This window comes from Passer domesticus, chromosome 4 (genome assembly GCF_036417665.1).
Source record: "Passer domesticus isolate bPasDom1 chromosome 4, bPasDom1.hap1, whole genome shotgun sequence".
NCBI lineage: Eukaryota > Metazoa > Chordata > Aves > Passeriformes > Passeridae > Passer > Passer domesticus.
Genome location: NC_087477.1, coordinates 45513306 through 45538645, shown reverse-complemented (window position 1 = coordinate 45538645; position 25340 = coordinate 45513306). Strand labels below are relative to the sequence as shown.

The window sequence follows — 25340 nt, the reverse complement described above, 5'->3', positions numbered from 1 at the left end:
TTGACTGTGATTAGTTCTAAAGGAGTAACAGATGCAAACAGATGGGCACAGCCAAGTATGGGTGGCAGAAAACCACAGAAGCAGCCCACTAACTGCTCTAATGAGCACCACGTAAAACAGATGTGCATGCCATGAATAATGCACTCTGAAGATACACTGCTCTCAGTGACACTGTGCATTTCAGAGGTCTAAAAAGACATGACAGGTCCCCCTCAGAGCACATTTTCCATCAGATATATTTTTTCTGCCAAATATAGGAAATTGAGATTTTACTTTGGCATCAATATTCTCTGCCTGGAGATACTGGATACTGAACCTGACACATTTGCTGGCACAAATTCCTAGTGCTTTTTTCTTACAGAAACTTTGATGTAGGTAATTTCAAGGAATTATTCTAGAAGCAGAATCCTGGGTAGCATACCAAGTTAAACCCCACTTCTTTCTAAGTTCAAGTCTCTCCACTAGATCTGCACATTTCAAAAATTATTCAAAAAGCAATGACGCAAGCCAAAAGCATCCAATCAATGTTTACACAGCAGAGCTATAAATCCTACTTTACATCACAGTGCACAAAAACTTCATTTCTCATCATACAGGCTTAAAGAGGGGATAGAAAACCACACTTTTTCTCCTTTATAATTTTTAAGGTTATGGCATTGTAATTATTTGCATAAACCTATATCCTATACATAAAGTATAGCAATAAGACAAAGTGTCTGTTTTAGCAGACACATTTACAGAATGTTAGAAATGGAAGACAGAGAGGCTTATTAAAACTACTTACTCAGAAGAGAAGTTTATTTTAAAAAATTAAGAAAATGCTTAGTACATGCTAAGATTTCCTCTGAAAATCACTGCGGAAATACAAATTATGCTGTGCTCCTGCAGCACTTACACATCCTTCATTCAGGGGAACAGGAGGCCAGGATTTCCTGAGGTTAAAATTCAATACAGAACATAATCACTCTTGAGTTTTTCCACCAAATCAAAATATTTCAAAAGTTATTGTGGATTTTAGGGTGAGTTAAGAGCTAAGCTGCCATAAGAGGTCAAACAATAAAGGCAATTATAGAGAAGAATACAAGACCAGTGTAAGCCACTCTAAGCAGACAGTAAGATGAAATATGAATTCACATACCATGTCAGCCTCTGAAAGGAACAAGCTCAGTTCTGCTGCAAGCCTTGTAAGTGAACAAAGGCAGCAGCCTCACAACATTGCAGTGTCTGGAAAACAGCACTTTGAAATTCACTCACTTGCCCAGAAGGCTATTCTGTGATTCAAGGTAATGTTTTTGAGAACAGCAGAGAAATACTTTGAAGAAATTGGAGGTCCTCTAAAGTAAAGGGTGAGGGAGAAGAAATTTTTATTACAAGGGACCCAGAAAGAGAGAGGACAACAGGAAAAAGATGCAAACTTGGCAGCGTGAGCCCAAACAGTGCTATTCCCTGAAGCCTGAGAAACAGAAGTGCCAGATGTGGAGCCACCGAGCCCACAGCTCTCAGACAAGCAGCACCTCAGTGCTGCATCTGTGGCATTCACATTCTCTAAAAACTTTCTAGCTTCAATCCTACTAGATTTTTTTCCTGTTTTATTTTTTTTAATGACTGCTTTTTTACTTCACTTCTTCACTCACCTTTTTTTTTAAACCATCTCCTCACTACTAAGTTTAAACAATTAATTACTTTGTCTCTGATGAAGTGTTCCACACTGAATACTGTTTCCACATGTGACCTCACCACTTCTTAATCTTTACCCTTTGCTCTCTGTCCATCTGTCCTGAAAAATATTCAATTTGGCACAGTAATTGCACCAATTCACTGGAGACCTGCTGGACACCCAAAGCAGCAGCAGCAGCAGCTATGTGTCCTGGGTTACTGCCACACTGATGTACTTGCATTTATCCTCTTTATGGCCTTGACAAGCACTAAAACCAGTGCTTGGCCTCCTAGAGCCCCCACCATAACACTGGGGTTGTTTATTCAGGGGACTGGAACTGATGGAACATCACATGCATTGGAACAGTGCTGGGACATGCACTGTCCCAGATTATGTGTCAAAAGGTGACATTATTTTAGCTGTTGCCACTACAGGCTCAGTGCTTCAAAACTTAGTGCTCCCTCTGAGACATTTTTCAACCTTGCCCTCTTACATTTTTCCATTATTTCCATCATCACAGTATTCTTACCTCTGGAAAATATCTGGTAACCAATTTCTACCCTCACTTAGATCTGTGGAAAGCAGTGCACTGCATAACTGTTCATAGGAAAGCCAGCTCATTGTTTCCACTACTGTGTTGACTTCACATCCAAAATTACATTTCAACTACAGATTATTCTCAAAAGGCAAATTCATACAAAAATTATATATACCGTGATTTTACTTTTATTAGAGTTACAAAGAGTTTTGCCCAGTTCTTTTTGTTCTGATCATCTAAAAATAGTTAACATTTGATAATTAATTAAGGACACTTCTTTATTCATTGTTTGCACTCCACTTATCAGTGAAATGTAATTCCAGAGTCTATCTACAAACATTGCTTATGATTCATGGTTCCTGAGGAAATTTCACAGAGACACAGGTCTGAAACCATAATTATGACATTATGACAACTTTATAGAGTTGACATGTCAAACACAGTTCAGCATTTCCATGGGAAAAATGAAAAGGTCGGGAATTTCTCTCCAGAGTAGTGATTAAAAAAAACCAAAAACATGAAAACAATGTAAAGAAGTAAAGAACAGAGAAAGAACTTTAAAATCATAATTTTTATACTAATTTCCAAAGTGTTCCTTGAAGAAAGCAAATATTTTTTAAGAACTCATAATAGCTATATTCAATTTCACTACTTTAAAAAATTATATTTATTTTGCCAGGGAAATGTGAAGAAAAAGAATCCATTTTAAGAAGTTTATTAACATAGTAGTATCAAAAAGAATGAGAACAATCAACTTCACCTTTGTGATATCAGTCAAAGACACTATTTCACACAAAAATATCAAGGAAAACCTAATAATAATAATGTCATCATCATTTCAACAAAGAATATTTCTTTCCTTGCTTCTTTTCACAGAATATCTGATATTAGAATACCTCAAATCCAATTGGGAATGAATGTCTCACACTGTTGAAGATCATTTCTTCTTGAGGGTGCCAACCTCCAGATTATTAGGAAATATAATAAATTCATATCTGTCTTCATTAAAAATTCTGTGATGTTTCCTTTAATGAGTGGGTTGTTTATCCTGGTCTTTTCTTTAACTTTCAATTTTAAAAGAACTACTGCACAAGAAAAACTTGTCAATGGAGGTGTGAAAGCAGCATGGACAAGTTTAACCTACTTAAGTGGGTGACAACAGTGACGAAGATGCAGGTTTAAGCACAGGCTAGCACTACAAATAAGCACCAAAAAATTCCAGCTACAACACCCTCAGGCTCTTTTAACAGAGAGGAAAACCTCTGGTAACATATTTTCATTTCTACTTTCTGGTACAACTTCAGTTTTATTATTTAGTGGATACCCTAAGAAGGGATGGGTTTGTCCCTCTCCCTTCTGAATAATTTTGTCCTCCACACATATAATTACCCACATATCAATAATTTAAAAGAACAAAACTTTCCTTGGACATCATCTTAACTCTCGTGCGATTTTAGAGTCTGTTTGAGTCGTGGTAAATAGGCTTGCCATGAGTCTTCAGAGTAAATACAACTGAAAAGATCTCAAAACAGACAGATCTTTTTAACTGGCATCAAAACACTTCTTTCTCTTTTGATATAGCCTACAGAAAATCCTTCCTAGAATAGTGGGCACTCAGTAAACATTTTCTGCTACCACACTATAATTGTTCACATAGCAACACATCAGCACTCTTGGGAGAATTCTGTTTCTTTTTATCTAAAGAACTTTCACAGACTTTAACATTAGCTAGACTCTTTCATGTCTTTTCTCTATTTGCAGAGAACTAAATGAAACAGTTATTCAAGATGCACCATATCCCTCTAACCTATCTGCTCCTACCCCTTCAATACATGAGAAAGTTTTAGAAAGTTACCTTTGGTATTTTTGTTCCCATTCTCTAAGACCACTTCCTTTTTGAAGTTATTTATGTTTTCCCCCTTTGAAATTACTGAATTGCAGACAAAGCAAGCTCTTGACTTGAACGTAGTTTAAGTGTAGCAGACCTTTGAAGCTTTTGAGCCTAATGTGAACATTTGAAACACTGTTTTCTGGGGTATCTTTCGTTTGGCCACCTACCAATGGTATTCTGGTTTGCCTTGATCCTCTGGTGAGACAGGATCACTGTGTCCACAGTGTCACAGATACTGACCTCAGTCTTGCAAGTCAAGCAAACAGGCTGGCCTGAGAAACCTTCCCTGAGTGCTCTGTAACTTTATAATAGAGTTGATAAAAAGTTCAAAAGATCTTTTTCTATAACATGTAATAATGCTCCAAATTTTGAAAAATGGGTCAATATATGCCAGGAAATTACCTGAAAAGACTTGGTAAAAAATTGGTGATTTTCATTGCCATGTAAGAATGGCAAACTGAAACTTGAATTTCAACTATATCTTCCTATTTCAAACTGATTCATAACTGGGTAATTTTATGAGTTTATTCATTTTTATTAAAACTTACTTAATCAAGTTGTATTAGGGAGGAAAAAAAAAATCTTTGTTCAAGTGAAACATTGCCACTGACGAATTCTGACCTTTGCAGAAAAGACCACTCCACAGAATCTTGACTGAACCAGGAAAACAAGGAATACAAACACAAGGCAGCAGACTTTCAATTTTTGACAATTCAAAAGTTAATTTATTTTTTTTTTTAAACAGCCAAGACTGTAATGTTTTTTAGATTAGTATTTTTCTTCTTTTCCATTTTGGTAATTTTGAACAGAACAATATCCAAAGAAATTTTAAAAATACATTTCTGCTTTTCAAAGCTTTAAAAACCAAAAGCAGTTTGGAAAGAGTTTCTCATTTGATTTTGCTGTTTGGTTTTCATTTATTGGGGGTTTTTTGATTTCCCCAAGAGCTTAGCAAAAAAGCCTGATCTTTGAAGTAGTCTGAAATTTTAATTGCTACTAGCAATAGCCAAGCAAATAGGAAAGAACAATCAAAGGATCAATTTTGCACATGCTGAAGACCATGAAATCTTTGCTAATAACATCAGTAAAAGCAAAATGTCCCAATTTATTGTGTCTGTCACAATGGTCACAATTGTCTGTGAGTGACTAGAAAAGGGAAAACCATGGGCTTCACATACTGTATCAGCCATTAAAGCTTTACTGTGCACACTTCACACAAAACAGTTTCCAACATGAGATCAGGTATAATGATGTGCTAATTTGTATCTGCATATTATATTCGGATGATCAGGGATTCATTTGCTTATCAAACGCAAGAACTGACAAAATCCCACAGCCATTGGTGCTGTCCTTCTTTTCAGATTTTCCTACCACTGCTTTATGAAAGGTATTTGCAGCATGAATATGAAGGGCTGGAAAGTTTACCAGGTATCTGTTTTAATGCAGACCGCTATCTAAGATAAGGACTAGAAAGTTATGTCTTTCCAGTCTTTTAATTTTACTTTTTCTTACTGAGTATTCCAGGAGCTTTAAAGATCAGCTCAGAAATTACCCCACAGATTGGTGCACCTCCTGTTACAGAGCCCAAAAACTAGATTCTCTGCAGCCAATAGCTGAGAGATTGGATTTTCCCTTTCTATGAGGACCTTTTGGAAGATGTCTGATACAAAATGTGCACAGACACATAAATATGTAGACACAATCATATGATTTTAATTTACAGTATGTTATTTCATATTACTATTAATGGCTTATGAAGACACATATAGCTGTCTCTTGAGTCTTGCTTTTATAGTACTTAATGGTTTAAGCAATATATCGAACTCTGGATCCTTAATGTCACTGGCAAAGCTTCAACTGACTTCATTGCATGCAGAACTGAATTCCATATAGATTTTCACACTTTATAATTTTGACTGCTTTCCTGGAAGACACAGTGTGAACCAGTTAATGGGAAAGCTGGAAGAAGCAACTCCTGACATACATTTCTTGAAATGCACTTATGCATGTCTTATAAACTGCTTCAAAAATTAAACAAGATCTACCCAGTTTGCCAAGTAAACACAATGAGAAATTATTCTGCATTAACTTCAATGTGTTTTTAAGCAACAAAGAGTAACAAGGGTAACCAAAGGGAAAATAACAGAAAAGCAGGATGTCTGAACTGGACTTAATTTCTAACCTAAAGCAACTGCAGGGAAGAGTTTGATCCACAGTCCTGTTTTTTGAATGATTAAATTATTACAATTTTTTTTTGCTTGCTTCTATTCCTAGACACTAGGTTAGACCCTGTACACTTCCTATCTCTTGAAATCCCCTCCTCTTTTGCTCAGAGGTTTCCATTTAGACAATAACTGCAATGACAAATCCCAGTTCATAAGGGACTGCAGCAATCATCTTACCATCTGCTGAACCACTGATGTCATCATTTGTGTATTCCTTTTATGTATCTAAATGTAAATGTGATTTCTATCTCTGTGCAAAGCTTTGAAAGGGACATTTAATGACACAGCCATAAATAACAGAGGAGGATCTCTATCTGTGGTTTCTCCCTGGCCTTTTTAATGTACAACTCCTTTTACAGCTGCAGCTGCTTCAGCTTTCCTGAGATTCTGCTGGAGAATCTCCTGCAGAAAGGGTTTCTGCTCTAAACCACAATGCTATAAACAGATTGCTGACTAATGTGCCATGTTCTTATTGTACATTACAACTACAGCTTCCTTCTAGACAGTACAATCTTGATACACCCTGTAATGAAGCCTTTAAGGCTGGAGAAAACAGAAAGTTTACAGAATCTGTAGCAAAGCCACATTTTTTCAGTCTTCTCTGTTTCCTCACCTCTATTTCACCCATGCTGTATTTTGAGAGCTTGCTTTTAAAAGACAACTGCAGTGACTAAAAAAAAAAAAAAGAGTAAAAAGGATAGAAATAACAGCAAAAAGAAAGGAAGAAAAAATGTTTTAAATGTATCTTTCTATAGAAAAATATACATGCCATTCCCCACTTTCTAGGGTGCAATGAGTCTAAATCATAACTGGAAACTTGCAGAGGTTTTAACCTACATTTTGAATAACACATTTTTTATACCAGCAACAGGGTACAATCTATCTAGCTCAATGTTCATGTATTTAATACAAATAATCTGGGAAGTGCTCCCAGATGCAGGCAATGACAATAAGTAAATTTTAGTTTGTTCAGCTGTGGATGTTCATTTTTTTCTTGCAACATGCAGCTCTCTTTCTAGACTCCAGTAGCATGATGCTCAATGTCCTGCCTCACATTAATCTGTTTTATGCTGGAGGAAAAAAAATAAAACCAACATGAGATCTGCAATTTATATTTAAAGCTACATAAAGTAAATTTTGATACCAAGTGAATAAGGAACTCCTAGAGACACCATATTCTGTGCTAGCAAGTCCATACAGAGTGGATGTGTATGAGCAGAAGACAATGTCACTAACTCATTAGAGAGGACACCTTTTTTTCTTGTTAGGTTATCCTAATCCTTTCAGCTCCTAGGAAAGAGAAAATGAAGAATGGACTGGACTGCACCAGACAGTATCTCCAGTTTTTGTGATGTCTGGCCATCTCAGACACCAAATGATTCCCTACCATGGGCTGCCACAAGCTGTGCAAGCCCTGCTGCCCCAGGGCCCCAGAGGGTGAGCTGCAGAGCAGGCACAACAAATGTTCCCTGCAACTTTGAGGGGGAAGTCAGAGGTAGACACGGGCACCAAATCTTCTTCCAGCCTTCACATCAAATAACTGAGCACTCCAGATTGACCTCATACTGTGATTTCACTGGGATTACAGGAGCAGCACTGGAATGATAGCCAAAGGAGCAATTTTCCTGGGACAAACCTTAGGAAGCATAAATCTAATAACAGCTCTGTTTATATTTTTGGAGACTTTTGTTGATTCTTCATATAGGAGACATTCCACCTTCTGATGATTCAGCTGTTTTTATCTATAAGTTTCTGAAACTGCCCCCATCATATGGAATCATATTTTAGTAATCCACTGAAAATAGAAAATCTATTGTTAAAATAAATCTATTGTATCTACAGTGCTATTGCAGTGGTACTTGGAGAACAATGTGTCATTAGCCACCTATGGCTGGTCATTTCAAAAGCACATTTCCATATCATTAGTTTTCAGGGCTACTGGTAAAATATATCACAAAACCTGAAAAACATTAATCTGCATTCATTCCACTTCATTTTAATAGTAAATTTAAATAATTGTGATGGAGACTTCAGACAAGAAAGCCTCATTGCAACTATTTCAATTTCAGACAATCAAGTTAGCAGACTTTGCAACTCAGCAGAGTGCTATATAGCACAACTGGTGCTATTTCAGATGCTATTGTTTCTCAATTCTATCACCTTTTTTCACATTGAAATATTCAGTGAATAGCTTAATCGGGTGCAGTCAGCTCATTTAAATGCTATGGAAATGCAGCAAGAATTGAAGCATCATTCTATCCCTGGAAATGAATGGAATGGAGAAAAACCAGAAGCTCATTCCTAGACTATAAATAGTGATATGTCTAATGTCATTATCTGGAGAACTGAAAAAAATCAAATAATGTGAAGGAATGAAGTAGCATCTGGCCAAAATCCGAAATTAATTTTTTAAGTACGAATAATAAAACTGAAAACCAACAAGCACCCAGAAGACCAAGCAGTGTAGGTGGCTTACACCCCAACTCCTCGGGCCAGGATCCCTCCTGACCTCCCCAGGGATGGAGAAGGCTACTCCTGGCCCACAGGGTCTTTAGGAAGTTCTCACTTGTGGGTTTATCTAAACCAAAGTGCCCACAATTATTTAGGGCACAGCCTCTCAGGCTGATTTTAATACTTTTGCACTCTGTGGAAGCGTGATGTGTTGTGAGAGTAGGAAGATGCATGGGAGGCTACAAGACATGACAAGCTAATGCTGGAAGACTGCTCAGGGGTAACAGCAGCCAAGAGCTCTGTGGCAGTAACATCTGTATCACCACGAGGTGGGTCCTGGGGTGCACTGACACCCAAAACTGCACCCAAACTTTGTTTCAGAGAGAACTGAATGTCAGCATTAAAAACAAGCAAACAGGGGGCAAACTGATTTGCAAACTAGGAATTGGGGATTGGGAGCAGGCTGGGAATACAAGTTATTTGACTTTCTTCCTGTGCCCTATATTCATTTTATTAAAACAGAACTAAGCTGTAAAAACATTAAGCACCAAACATAATCATTCTAAAGCTATTTGCAGGAGCGAGGACATTCACAGCTATGTATTTCTTGGGTCCTGCACTTGAAGCAAAATTATATGAAGAATTTGTTTTGGAACCAAAGTCAGAGCTCCAGAATAAAAGCTTAAAACTTAAAGATTTGTGGAACAGACCTCATGTCCCTGTTTCATTTTATTATTGTACTACACACTTCACACTAATATGCAAGAAATACCAATCACATCAATACCCAAGGACAAATGTTGCAGAACACTGCTAGAAATGCTCTCCATCAATAGTTTCAGAATATCAGTAAGCTGTAAAAATGTAATGTAAATGTAAAAATGCCTATCAAGCTTAGGGATAATTATCGAGACTTGACTTCAAATTCCATCCAGTTTTAACTCTATTCAGGAGAACCAAGCCTCCAGATAGTTTTCCTCCTAGCCAGGCACTTTCCTTACCATGCCCAGCCTCCAGAAAAACCTCCATACTGGAACTCAAACTCAGACAGGAATATTTTCTGGCTCTTATTTGGTCACTCTAACCATTCATCTCTCTCTGGGGAAAAAAGTTCTGAGAATAATTAAGTACCATGATAATTATTATCAAAGAACACAATAGTGAAAATTTATAAGCATCTGAGGCATGTCAGCACTGTCATATAAGCTCCTTTGGAAGATAACTCCCACTCCAGAGAGGTATTAAGGAAAGCAGATGAAGACTCATTGATATAAATAGATCAAAGACAAGGTTTATCTTAGTCTCTACAAACTGTCTTTCTTATCAAATCCTTTGCTAAAAATATGTATTTTTGAAGGTATAGAGTCAAACTAAAAGAAATTTTTTTTTCTTAAAATCATGAGCTCTAAAGGGTCTCTGTTTGGTTAGACCTTAATTTCTTCATTTAACCCTGAAACATTACAACATACTCTTTCTTAATAAACAATACGATCTTGTGTTGGTTCAAGGTGGTGGAGCTGTAGTTCCCAAGCAGCTTTACAAGGAAAAGGCTTATTTTTGAAAAACTGTGGCTGCCTTCACATTCACACCTGAAGAAACATGCAGAAGTGTGTATTTGTGCAGAGAATATTTCAAATATGTGCTGACTGAGTATAAAGCAAACTTCTGAAATTCCTCATGCTGCTTCCCAAAGCCCCACTTCATCTCTGTACAAGCTGGGATTTTTCAGGATATTTTTGTGCACAAGACAGCTTTTCCAAGACCCTGCAACTCTTTTAGCTTGTCTTACAAACTCAAATCAAACCATGTTGCCTAACTCCTTCCATAACAGGACTGCACCTTTAAATACCACTAATGCCAGATGGTCTCAGCATATAAAGCAGCATGAGACAACATATTAATGCTACTCAAACAAGCAACTTGTGCTAGCAGCAGACCAATGAAATCAGTCTCAGGCTGCTAATCCTATCTGTCTCCATGGCAACATCTATTTCAGACAATTCTTCAATTTTCAAGTCAGATGAGCTTCTTGGCTCCTAAACTTCTCTATTCAGGAGGTGTTCCGTTGTCAGGTAGTTTTTCATCTTGTATTGGCTACTGTTATAATACAGATTTTATTTTTATCAGCTGCTTCATGGAGCATCAAGGAACAGATGTTCCTCTGTTTCTGTTTATTTATAGGTTTTTCCATTAAAGATTTGTACTGAAAGATTTTCACTGAAGGTTAGCAATTTTTTTTGACTATGGATTTGTTCCCTTATCTGCAACACGTGGAAACCTTGCAAGTATTGATGTCTCTGTTGTGACTCTCCCTATCAGCACTAGAAGAAAAGGAATTGCTTCCTTCTTTATATTTATCTGCTATGAAGGCAGATTTTTAAATAAAACAAAAAACTGTGGTTCTCCAGCAGGCAAATAGGGAGAGAAACTCTTGGTGACTCCTCACCATATGTCCATTAGCATAGCTACGTCAACACAAATATTGGGGCTACTTGCTATTAGGCAGAATCTGACAGGAAGCAGGTAGGAACTGCCTGTTAAAGGCAGATCAAATGCTGAGCCACATGCTGTCTCTCAAGTACCTCTGCACTGGGTACATGTAAACCCAGCATGGAAGCTGAGAACCTAGGCATGGAGAGGAGAACCTGAGTCACACGGAGAGGGTGCTCTGGCCCAAAACCACAAAAAACTCCCACCAGAGCCAGAAAAGCAGCCAGCCACCCTTTACCACAAAACAGACCTTCCTCTCTGTGAAACAACTTCTTACAATGGCAATGTTTAAAATTTAAGCATGTGAAAGCCCAGCTCCCAACCACACAGCTTTTTCCCTCTCCATCCCTCCGTGCACTGATGTCACCAAAGAGAAGGAAGACACTTCATCAAGAGCAGCATAAACTTGGACCACGCACTCCTTAAGTGCAGGCTATTACAAAATTAGAGTCACATTTAGTTTTCTTTTTTTAGAATACACACGCAAGCTGGCTTAAACATTTAGGGTACGTTATTATCAGGATTTATACGTCTCCTGCTTAAATTCAGATTAATAGCTCCCACTGACTTCAGTTTGATTTATGGATGCTCAGCAGCTGGGTGGGAGGAAAAATTTAATCATGGTCTAGTCTTATCAGGTGCAGATCTGACATGGAGAGTCAGCCTACCATAGTCACAAGGCTTCCTTTGAAGTACCATTTTTCAGGTGTGCAAAAAGTGTCTATTCATGTCTTAGACTCACCCCAATTTTGCTTATAGTTCTAGAACCGCGCTTTTGTGCAATAAGCCAAAATGCTGCCAAAACTGCAAAATATTTGGTTTAGCACAGGAAAAAAAAGTTTCATTTTGAATGATCAGTGTGCAAGGAATGCACCACTCCTAACACTGAAGGACAACAATGTGTAACTGAAGGACAGTGATGCTGAGTTCGAGGGACCCAAAAATAAAAGTCAAATTAATGTTTTGCAGCCAAAAATGCCAGGAGACAACCATGTGGTAGTTCACGCATGTATTATCCAGATATCTCTAATGTGATGGTCCAGGAAGCACAACTATGCAGAAAGTTTTAACCTCTGACTTCCACTTTCTTTGTATCTTAGTTGTATCTTTGTATCTCTTAGTTGTATTTCTCATAGCAAATTACTGTATGATTTCTCTTTTGTTTGGAGAACTAGTATGGCAAATGTGTGGGCCATACTTTCTAGACACCTACCAGATCATTAGACTAGCAAGGATGCCAAGAGAGCAGTTCAATAAACTTTGGCCAGTCCGATGTCTCCCCTGATCAAATAACTCTTTTCATTTGGCCTTAAGGCAAGTCCATCCCTAAGCATAAGTACTCAAAACGGCATTCAGGTTGTGTGAAAAATGTTTTTGTGATTCGTGTCAATTGGCAATGGAATCAGCAAATGCTTGTATCTGCTGTGCCAAAAGTGGATATGTTCCCTGGGATAACTACAAAGAACAGTTCTGAAACTTTCTGACCAAATAGCCAAATAAAGCATCAAACAAAGAAATAGAAGAAGGATAGTAGAGTGAAAGAGATGAGGTGGCAAAATCGACTGACACTTAGAATAAAATAGAGGAAGTTGAGGTAAAGCTAAGGGAAACGGCAACAAAGCAAGTAAACGCTTATGTATAATAAAAAGCTTGATGCACTTGTACAAGATGCAGCAGACACCAGTGAAAGGCGTCCCTGCAGACAACCACAAGAAAGCCAACGACCACCTGGAAAGATTATGAAATTGCTGATCCCAGCTTATTGATATTTGCTGATTTGGACTAACCAGGCACACTGGAAAATGCTTTGTAGGCTTACAAACAGTATATATACTCTGGTGAACTTGTAGTGGTGTGTGCCGTGAGTGGAGTGGTGACTCCCCTGCCACCCAGCACTGCTTGCTTGCTTTAAAAAGAAGAGATACTTTAATATTTTAAAAGATATAAAAATAAAATTTGGTTTAGATATCGAAATTTTATATCAGGTTGTTCTTGCTTTGGGCAGGCTCTGCAGCCAGAACAGTACTTTGATCATAAATCAGGCAGCTCACACTCCACGGCCATGCGCAGCTCCATGCAAAGAACACCTGTCTCCATGGGACTTCATTTGCAAGCAAACAAGGATGTGAGGTTCTGCTCATAATTCAGTATGAACAACTACCAGGAAGCAGCTACTAGCTTATACAGTTATAAATGTCTCTCTTTGGAAATTAATTAAAAACAAATGTTTACTGCCTTTGAACTGCCAGACACAGGTTTATGATTCAAGATTCTCTCTTACTTGGCCATTGTAGGTACATAGAAACATCTCTAACATATGGCTTCATATTGACCCCTCAAAGCCCTTTGACAATACCTGCTGCTGTGACAGGATGGACCAAGACCTCACTTTTAGTTGTGTCCTTTTCCCCAGCAGTGTCCCTGAAAGCAGCAAGAGAGGCGACAACTTCATTGCCAGGGGCAGCTACTGCACCCTGGCACATACAGTCGTTTCTTCCCAGTATGGCAGAACTGCTCCAAAACCCAAAGCCCCAGCTCGTGAAGCTGGGACTAGCTCAGTTTCAGCACTGCTGTTCTGCACAGCTGCTAGCCCACTCCCAGAACACACCAGCTTTCACCCTTATCCTGAGATGATACAAGGTGATGTATAGCAGATAAAAGAGCTCCATTTCCTGTCCCACAGCAGACCAAACCTGCCTACTCTACCACCTGATAAGGACTTTTATTTCCAACCTTTTTACTACATAGACCCCTGATGTCTTCATTTAGCCCCAGCGCATTAGAAAATAACCACCTATAACACCCCATTCCCACTGAAATCACTGAATGCCGGCTTTTGATGTGCACCTCACTCCAAAATGTGTTTACACCCTTTACTATGCTCCTTGTAACCCTAGCAATCATTTCAATTACCTTACCCTGATGCCTTAAAGTACATACCTTGATTTTCACTTTTTTTGATTCCACAAAATTTTAAGACAATTGAGTTACTAGTCTTCTTTACAGTTTAATTCCCAATCCAATTGGAGGGGAAAAAAACCCCAAGAAAACAAAACAGCAAGGCTCTATGGTAATACATGCATGAGACATTTGTTTTAAAAAAAATGTAGACCAAAAAATTATGTGACATGATGTTTTGGGTTTGTTTGGTTTTGTTTTTTTTTCCTCTTAGGAGGAACATGAATTAAAATAGATATGAGGACTTAGCAAAACAATGTGCTGAAAAAAGCTCAGACATGGTTCATAAACTACGTTTTGCAAAAATAGCACATAAAGCACAACAAGGCACATTGGATGATGACACATGAAGGCTGGGATTCACAGGATCTTAACCATAAGCTCTTGCACACATTTCTAAGTCAGAAGCCTATCCAATGTTAGCTCCTCTTACAGTCAGTGGAGAAAATAGATGCTTTCAGAGGGCACTGCAACCTAGCCTAGAGGTGCTCCTGCCGACTAGGAAAAGGGAGATTACAGCATGAATATGCATGCCCAGTATGTAGGCTTCTAAATCACATGCCATCTTTGAAAACAGAAATTAGATGTAATGAACACAGAATTAATTCCAAACAAGTTTTAGTACTAAATTATCAGTGAGTCTAGCAGCAACTCCACTGTCACAAGCCAAAAACTTGTGTTTATGCTGAAATCAGAACACCTCTCTTGTGTTTTTCACCCTCCATGTTATTGAAAGGCTTGAGATATTGACTACTAAATTACAGAGTAATAAACAGTTTTTCCTAAAAAAAAATTAAAATATTTTAATAACGACGTCACTTTTGATAAATCACACAACTCCAACTTACTGGCTTTGACAATACATGTCACAAAATCTTGGGAATGCTTTATAGACTCCTCACAAATTCTCTGGAGTCTGCATTATTGCCACCCTAATAAAACATCACTTTAAGACGAGACAACAACAAAACAAGCCCCCCCCTTCTGTCTTCTTTGGGAACTGATAAGGCATTCTGAAGGTGTGGGAGGTGATGACAACTCCTCTCTTTGAAAGAAATTAAAGTAATCAACTCTTTCAAAAGGAGTGGAATTGTCAAAAGCAGTCGGGGTCAGATCAACAAACCCTGAATAGTCTGCATACTCAGACTTATTTCAAGTCTGAAAAGTAAAACAGCTGCCTTCTGTAGAGCCATGTTTATTCTTAATGATTACAGACCTTTTTCACCCAGCTTGTTTACCATTTGTGTTATTCCAGTAAATAAAAGATAAACCGCGGAGATGCAGTAGCTGGGATGCACTGTGTTTCCGCAGGTAGCACACAGCCTCTATTAACCCCTTCTTTAATGTTCTGACAAGAAGGGATGTCTTTAAATACCTGTCAGTGAAGCGATTTGGAGTGAGGAGAGCACTGTATCTGTCGGGAACACTGCAGACTGCCTAGCACAGCTGCCTAACCACACTTACTGGGAATTTCCATTGACTTCAATGGGAACGTGAATGGCATTAACAACTAGCTGGAATGAGATCTGTAAATGTGTCTGCCTCTCCTTGATTTGCACCAGTTCTGTGAGACGTTTCTTGCTTTGTATTTTACACCTCTACTTTTAGCTGAACACGAGAACTGAGATAGGATGAAATATTAAGGAAATATTATTTAAGAAAGATAAAATTAAGGAAGAAGAATCTAAAAGTCTAAAAAATTCACTCAGCATATACATGCAGCCATCTTCATGCTGCTCTACAGCCCTCCCGAAACCTGCACAGTCTGTGAAGGACACTGAACATCCCTCTCTGAATGCAGGCAGTGTTAAAATCGTCCTGCCAGAAGCTACCCCAGGCCAAATCCTGGCTGGGTGACTTCAGAGGGATACCCTAACCGGCACAAAAACCCATGAGGGATTTTGCTGGAAAGGTAATTACAGCTTCTCAGCCTTCTGTAGAATGCAGGAGGTACAGCCCGCCCCAGATCTGCACTCCCAGCAGGCGAGTCAGTAGCATATCCCTGACAGTTTTTGATGAGAAAGCCAGAACGTTCTCACAAGCTCTGAAAAATCTGTTCCCCGAGGCACAAAGGAAAGAAAAATTCCAAATGCAGAAGGCTACATGAGGAATAAGCTCAACCATGTTTTACTCTGCATTTTCTAGCCTTCCCTATAGAGGCACCAGCAGCTGCCCTGCTCCTGCTCGCCTGGTGCTGCAGTGCCCAGACAGCAGCTCACCTTTAAAGAGGATTGCAAACCTAAGCAGGAGAGCAGCTAAAGCACAGCTGACAGAAAGGATGAAAGCACAACAGGGCCAGCACAGCATCTCCTGTGTTCCTGATACAAAGTGCTCTGCTGACACCGACCTATTTACAGCCCCTACCTTTGTTCAGGGCAGCTGGGTGAGTATGAACAAAGTGCACACACATCCACCAGCCCTGTACCCTTCAACATCTCCCTTCAAAAAGGGAACACTACATGAGTGGCCCTTGATATAAACTGGTGTTTGTTTAAACCTCGAGCACACAAACTGGGCTTGCCCTCCAATATCTAGATTTAATAACAAGCTCTTGCCAGGTGCAATTTGTATTAATGCTTTTCAAATATGGGAAAGATCAACAGGTCCAATCAAAGAGCTCATAAGATTTTTACATGCAGACTTGGGGCACAAAGAAAAGAAAGATACAGAAAATCAAGTGCCATTAACTGTAGATAATGAGGTGTCTGATGACATCTCCATAATCAAGAGATAACTGTGTGCTTTCTGACATCGCCAGGGATACAAGACTCTGCCACCAACCCCAGCACTGCACCCACTCCTCTGAAGCAGGGCAGCCCATGACACCCACAGGTAACATCCAGTGGTCACCCCACTCTGGCTGCCACCTACAGTGGCACAGCTGATTCCTGCCCATGCTGGCCTGAAACCTCAGCAGCCTCCTACATGTTTGCTCATTCTCCTTCCTGCTGTCTTTTGAAAAAGAGCAGCACTTGCTCATGGTTCTCTTAAACAGCTGCAGAGTCATTAGATTACAATAAATCAAGAAATATTTTTAAATGGGTTTTGTGCAACAGTGATGAAGGCATTATGAGGAACGATTTTTCTCCCTGTAAATTCATCAGCTTTATTTACGGCAACTTCTTACCACTGAAAGTACCAGTTTGCATGGTTGGTGCCACAGCTGAGTACAGGAGCACTTCATTGACAGAATAAAAACCTGTTTGTATTAGCAGACAGATCTTGGATTTCTCCATTCATCAATACAGAGCCATGATTTTCACTTCTCTCTTAGTCACCTTCTAAGTATTTTTTTGCAGGAGGAAATGGTACTAGCACTGCATGGCTGAGGTGTGAGAAAACTGAGAGCCTCACATCTGGGGGCTTTGGAGGGGCTAGTACAGGAGCTGCAATTTGGGAAGCCTAGAAGCTTATTTAGGCTCAGTGCCAGCAGTGACCAACCCAGCTCATTTCCTCACCCTGCCAAGAGGAGTCTTTGATAAAGTGATGGGTCCAAGAATTATTGTAGCTGAGTTGCACCTCATAAAATTGACTTAAGTCACACCCACAGGGCCCTGTGAATGTTCCAAGTCACAGCTGCACTGCTCAGTTCACACACGGTGTGCTCCTGCCGCACCACTTCATGATGCCTTGTTGTTTGAAACTGCAAACTATGTCAATTTCTAGAAAATCAGTTGTCTCACTCCACTACAAATTAGTAGTAGTTTCCTTCCATTTGAAGTATTTTTAAAGATGCTTGTGGGCAAAAGGATGAACAATAAAATCATTAACATTCTTTTCAACAGAACATCAGACATCCACAGCAAGAGGCTATTTCCTCTCTCAAGAATAGTCGGTATTCTGCATGTGAACTAAGGCAAAGTATTGTCCCAGAAAAAAAACAAAAATAAATCTGTGCTTTGCCATCAAAGCAAATTTGTCCCGTTTTCTTCTCATTTTGTCTGACCTTGCTGTCCACAGGCTTCTGTCAACTTTGCCAGTTTTTGGTGGGCACAGGGACAAAACTGTATTTTCTCATGCAATCAAAGCTACTCCAAAATATTCTGATTGCTTCCAGTCTACGTTCATGCAACACCTGCTACACTGACACAGTCTCATTCAAGTCTTCTCTGCCTTGCCCTCGGCGACTCAAAGTGATGTCTTCTGCCTTGGTATAATACTTGATAAAGTTCAAATACCTTCATCTCTGGGTTGTGTTTTTCCTTATTCAAGGGCTTCTTTTCCATTAGTGATTGCAGGCTCCAATCTCCCATATAAATGCAGTATCACCCTAAAGAAATTGTTGCCACAATAAATGCCCAAACAAACATTTTTAAAAAACAGAAAAAAAAAAAAACACACCACAAAATGCACAAAATTGCAAATATTAGTCCAAACACTATGTGGCATGAAGCAGAGTTGAAGCACAGGTAGTGTGGTGTTCAAGTTTGCAGAAAGGCAGCACGTTCTCTCAGTGTTTAATGTAGCATCAGAAGCTTCAGGCAGTCTCACGCTTCTGGCATTTATCGTGTCCTGGGGAGAGCTCAGTGCAGGCTCAGCTCGCGGTGCACAAGCGACTAATTCAGGTTTCCAACACTCGCAAAGACAAGTGGTATGACTGTGCAAGAAACCAGACTGGCTCATGTGAAGTGAACTCTGACTTCCAATGCAGTATCAGAACTTTTAAAAAATCCTCCTAATGAATATTTACCCCAGGAAAAAATGAGGCCATTATGATTTGTTCCAGTTTCTTCATTCACTGAGAATTTTTTCCAGTTGCCTTGGAGGTCTAAAGCACATTTCTGAAGTTTTCCTATTTTTCTCAAGCAATTTTTTCAAATATTGCACATATATTACAAATTAATTTTCAAAAATAGCTGATACTCAAAAATTGGACTTGATTTATGTGCTTGCATACAATCAAATGCATTCACACAAGGCTACACAGCCATGCAATACATGTGATTATGCAATGGTTGCATGTATATGCCGTATTTGATTTACTCAGTACAAAGCCTCTTTACTCAGTACAAAGAGTCTTTACTGATGCTCTGCTGACACTTTCCTGATCTGTTTTGTCATCAACTTGCTCACTAAGTGAACACAAACATTTTTTTGTTTCACAGCTGTTCACTAGATTATTCAGGTATCATCCCTGTGTACTTCTAGAAGCATGAGCTCTCTATAGACTATAAATCTATGAACCACAGCATATATTTTGTTCATACCTCCTTATATTTAGAAAATAATTCCTGTGACACTCAGCATGTCCTGCAGGAAGTGATTATGTTCGGAACTTACAACTTTTTGGCTATCTGGGAAAAATGAAAAGTAACTATATGTATGTATATGTGTGTCTTTGATTCCACCATTTTTTAATAATAATAAATCAGATTCTGATCCTGAAAGCTTTACCACACAAAATATCCTTACTCTGGTTGTTGCCCTGGGAATCAAGCATGGAAGGTAAGAGAGAGCAGGGTTCCCCCTTCAGGTATGAGCAGAATCAGTCTCATATTTCCTGCCAAGGCGGGTACAAGGCTCCACTTCTTTTACTGCACAGCTTAAAAAAGCTCCCATAGAAAAATAAACAGTGCTGCCTTTTACTACACAGAAGAAGAAAGGGCACATTTTTAAGAAGAAAACACCTCTAATGCAACCATTGGCACAATATATAGGTGCTTAGGCTCTGTAATAAAGAAGCAGGGGTGGTATCAATGTTTTTACAATTCTTTCTAAGGAGTGCAAGGGAAACTATGCATGAGGTCTGTCTTGGTGCCTTTCCCAAAAAGATCCCAAGTTTCTCCCATGCATCACTGCAGACAGGAATAGCACTCCACTTTTGGAGAAATGTTGAGAACCTCACAGAATGAAAGCGAGGACTGAAATAAAACAATGAATTTGCTGCGGTTCAAACCCTGGTTAATCCCTTTCAAAAACCAGCATTTTCAGCATCCACCACTAAAGATTGCCAGGCCTCATCACATTCCCTGACACGTGATTTGGACATTGCAACATGTGGCATTTTTGTCTATAGGACTCCCTTAGTAAGGTGCCGAGCACATTCCAGGAAATGTTTGACATTGCCTATAGCTTGTATGTGGATGCAATCCATGGGAAATTTTCTTCTTTGCAGTTTGTTATTCATATACTGCTGGATTCCCTTTAGCTTGGGCTCAGTGACAAGCCCTTTCTCACATCGCTGACACCAAGAGAAGTGTATCTCCAGGAAGAGGCATAGCCCCATCTCAGCTGCACAGTGTGCTGCTCTTTTTGTCCCTTTCAGCTGGCTTGACACAACAGTCACATAAATGAGCTATAGCTGCTGTTCCCTGGCAGCAATGCAAAATCCCAGAATTACTGTTAGCACTCGTGTACAAATTACACAGCGGCAATAGACCCATTCTTAGCTTCAGGATCCTTACCCCCTCTTATCAAGATGGTAACACACCACAAAGACATTTTTCAAATTTCACTTCATTCCCTACATTTTTCATTCCAAGACAATGCTTTGCTACCCTGCCTTCCTCTCACATCCCCCTTATGTCCAATATCCTATAACCTCTAAGTTCTATCTGCAGCCCCAACATTAAGTCTCTTGAGGACACAAAGCAAGGTTATATTCAGGCCATAAAGAAGAATATTAAGCACTAATTGTATTGCCCAAATCCCCGGAGAGCCACAGAAGCCACACCTCCACCTAAAAGTCACGGACTTGCAGACCTGTGGTGTAACCCAGAGAGGGAATTGTGAGGACATGACTGCAGAAGGCTGATGGCTCGGCCAAAGGTACCGAGCAGCCCTCACGGACAAGCCCTTTCACAGACGGACATCGGCGACACTAGCGATTCTAAAAGCGAAAACAATGAAATTGACACAATCGTAGGTGGAATACAAGCGCACGGCATCAATCACATTCCCTCTGATAAAGGTGTCCCAAACTCTAAGTAGGCGCAACCACGTATCCCGAGGCACCCGCAGCGTGCCGCGGTGGGTGACACATCCGCGGGGCCCCACGCCGCTCCCCGGGCGCTGCGGTTCCTGCGGGGAAGGGCGGCCAGCGCCTGCCCTGCCGACCCGCTCCGGACATGCTGCGGGCACTCCAGGCGTTCCTTGCGGCACCGGGCGCTAAAGCAGCGGCACACAGCCGCCCCGCGCCGGCTGCGGACGGTCGCTGGCAGCCGGAGCCGGTGCCGCAGCGAGTCCAGGGACGGCGGCCGCGCCCGCCCCGTTACCCGAGCGCAGGTGCGGGCCGCGCCCCCTTACCGGGCTCGTGCTCGCCGGGCCGGTCCGAGATCTCGATGACCAGGAGCTCCCGGCCCTCGGCGCTGCGCCCCACCGTGTAGATCCTGCTGATGGCGGGGCACTGCAGCCACACGGCCACCAGCGCCTCCCGCAGCTCGGCGTAGCGGTGGTACTCGAAGGAGATGCCCTCCTCGGCGCTCAGCCGCCGCCGCCGGCTGGCGGCCGCCGCCGCCGGCTCTGCCGCGGCCCGGCAGGCAGCGAGCACCGCGCACAGCGCCAGCAGCAGCACCCGCGCCGCCATCCCGCCCGCCTGCTGCTCCGCCAGCGCCGGCGGCACCCAGCGAGGGAGGGAGGGAGGGAGGGAGGGAAGCAGGGAGCGGGAGGGAGCCGGGGGGCGGCGGGAGGGCGGGGCGGGACCGGCCGCTCCGCCCCGCTCCGCGTCCCGAGCGCCGCCGCGGAGGGCGCGCGCCGCGGCCGCACGGTGCGGGCGAAAGCCGCTCAAGCTGCTGTCATCCACCAGCTGCGATGGAAACGCTGCGAGAATCCCGGTGCGCGCTTTCCGCACCGCCTCATCGGCTCATGCGGTCCCAGCGGGCTAAGCCACTGCCACAGACGTGAAGTAACAGAGTGCTCCATGAATGATTCAGTGCCATTGCAGGGCAACACGGATGCATTTGACTGACAGGGAAAACTATAAAGCGTCATCTGCAGGGTCGCTTTGATCCCCATTTATGAGGCGTCTTTGCTGCATTACAGAAGGAGAGACTAAAGCTAGACTTATTTTCTGATACCCACAGTACTTAGAGAGCACGCTCCAGTCTGTTCCAAGCAAATGCTCGTGTGAAGAGCCATTAACCATATATTAATAAATCCGTTTCTTCTAGACTGCAGATTCTACAGGACTTCGGAAGCCTTGTTCTTTTCAACTTGTCTTCATAGGCACAGCTGTTTAGATTATGTTGAAACAGCCTGCAATGGACGAGTTCTGAAAGCAAAAGGCTTGCTAAAGAGCAACTTCCATATCATGCTGTTGATTTGGGCTTTTTTGCTTGCTTAATTTTTTTTTTTTTTAAGGACACAAAGACTTGCCGGAAAACTTTGAGGTTCAAAATTTTGAAAAGTACACATCCAATTCATCCTTCTACAAACAGAATTTTGTTCTGAATAATTTAATGCATGTTTATTCTGATTTTAAAGGGTGAGCCAGTATAACACCTCCTTCTATCACCAATTAATACTGAATCAATTTTCAGGAAGATTGTTTTTAATGATCTTTGGTGATATTATGAATACTTTCCAAAACTGTGGGTGTCTACTTCAAATAAGCTGATAATGGACACAATCTCTTCCAGGATAATGTTTTCACTCACCTTTGGTTATGTACCACCTCAGAAAGTGATTCAGCATCTAAACCACAGACCTGAATGTGAAACTACTACATATAAATACTTGAATATCTGTCTCTATTTACCTATACTTCCTACCTTCCAGAGCTCTAAATCTCAGTGCTGAATTATTTGATGTGTTTCTTCATAGCAAGAACCAAAGTTCAGCCCTTCCAGTTCTCACCATCTTTCAAAGCCAACTGGGTTCAGAAGCTGCCCTGCCCAGTTTAATTCCAGGCAACCACAAGCAAAGGCACCGTCAGAGCGCTTTTTGAAGCCTTCAACTCTTCATTCTTACTGCTAGAAAACTTTTGGAGATGCCTGTCATAGCATGTTCCATTAGCTCTGAGGTTATCACAACACTAATTTGCGCTAAGTGTTTTGCAAGACCTGGACGTAAGAGACTCCTTGATATGGTGTTTTCTCTGACCAAAGATCACTGTTTGAATTTAGGATCACAAAAGGGCTCTCTTTCTGACTTCTACCCTTCCTAACAGCATTAATTGGATTACATTAAAAAAAAATTGTTTATGACATCACACTGCTTTAGAAGGATGTGCAACATGTGCAGCCCTCTCAGGGCTCCAGACAGGAACAGCAAGTAACGGTAGCTGAGCTAACATTCAAAAGATTCACCTTCTTTAGCAGTATTGGCTACATGCACCACAAGCTAAATATTCCTTTTTTTTCTTCATCGGTTTTCCTTGCACTCAATATACAAAGTAAACAAATCTGCTGATGCTGGTTACATTATCATTTTCTGGGAGAACTTTCTGATCCAAAAAGCCTCCCTTTTGTTCTTGTAGCAACTGTCATTGGCTTCTCTTCTAATTTAATTGACCAAAGTACATCACTAAAAGATACAAGTAGGCTGGGAAATCATCTATTTATTTTCATCTCCTCAAGCAATGAATTATTATTCATCTACATAAAAGTAGTCTCACATCTACATCTGAATGGATTTACTTCTGTTTTCATATTTATTCACCCCCACTCTTAAACTTATAAAAACTTATGTACTTATAAAAACACATATCTTTTGTAAAGCAGGGTGGTTTATATACTATCAAATATTTGAGTTCACACATACTAATTTATTTTTAATAAGGGATTAATAAACAATGTTTAAACTCTCAGACAACACAGTAGCATATGCAGAACTGAGTAGGAGGAATAAATTGATGTCTTCCTTTGTATCTAATCCTTCCTCCTATTTTCCATAGTTCCGGGATGATTATCTTCAAAGGCCAAATTTCTTTGTAATATGTAAAAAGTTTTGGCACTTGCCTCAGTCTCAGAGGAATGCTCCAACCCCAAGGGCATTCCCAGCCTGTAAGCATAACCAGGCAGCTGGGCATGGCCTTTAAAGCTGATAGTAGTGAGAGCAGTGAGTAGATCACACATGCTCCAAGAAACCTACTGATCAACAGATTTTAAGTCTGTTTTTCCTGTCTCTTATATCTGAATACAATGCAGCAAATAGCAAGTTATATTTTGCCAACAGACACAGACTAAATAACTTGGTAATTACAAAAAGAAATTCATTAGCATTTCCAAAAGTACTTATTTATAGACAAATCTACATGTACAAAAACCATACATATAACACTCATATATTTACAGATTACTTCATTCCTTTGGCCAAAGAGAATTTGCTGAATCAAGTTTTCCAATACTTTTGACTTGTTCTGAATTTGTCTTTTTCAGCAAATCATTACTCACCAGGAAGCATATATTTTCCAAAATAAACTCACTCACAGAATTTTACTAACAAGACTTACAAGTCTTTGAATATTTTTTTATTTGTGTGACAAGACGAAAAGGCTAAGGCAATTATTTTCTTTTATTATTCAAAAAGATAACCCTAAATCCATGTCCATTGCAAACAACTGAAGTACATATGGAACCTCAGAAATCCTAAAAACGCTCTGTGATTGAGAGTAAATAGTTACATTAATAACAAACTACTGCTAATACATACACCATGGAAACATTAAACCTCTCTGGTTTGTAATTGGAAAGAAGTTTTAATGCTAGAAATAAAATTACCCCATCAGTTTAAAAGACAGAACAGTTGATTTTGGCATTGACAAACCAGACAAGGAGATAGAGATAACTGTAACTGAAAGAAAATTTTATAAAACTTACCAGAGTGCTGATTGTATTCCCATATACTACACCTGACAGCTGTGGTCACTTGAAGCTGTATCTTCAAGACAGAAGCATCTATTTCCAACCTTCAATATGTCTTGCATAACTCAGTGGCTCTATTTCTTGGATAGACTTGCAAAACAGGGTTGAGATACAGGAAGCTGAGATATAGGAAGTTGAGACTTTTCCAGTACCTTGAAAAGGTGATTAATGTAAGGTAGTGTGGTGTGGTTAGATAGAAGGTAGGAGAATAGAGACAAGTGGTGAAGTAATCTGGCCCCTAAGGAGTTACAGCTGTGCCAATTATCAAGCATTAAGAACAAGCCTGCTCTTAATAGGCCACAGCTGGATCCAGTTAAGAGGGGTATTA

General features: G+C 40.3%; 1 protein-coding gene across 1 annotated transcript in view; it reads right to left on the bottom strand.

Annotated features, from left to right (window-relative positions):
* The window catches only part of CPE (carboxypeptidase E), a 55572-nt gene extending 33779 nt beyond the window's left edge, over positions 1–21793 (bottom strand). Inside the window, exon 1 of the mRNA XM_064417638.1 lies at positions 21456–21793. Coding sequence (XP_064273708.1) covers positions 21456–21735 — 280 coding nt within the window. The 5' untranslated portion in view covers positions 21736–21793. The remainder of the gene's footprint in view (positions 1–21455) is intronic.
* Between the last annotated feature and the right edge of the window lie 3547 nt (positions 21794–25340).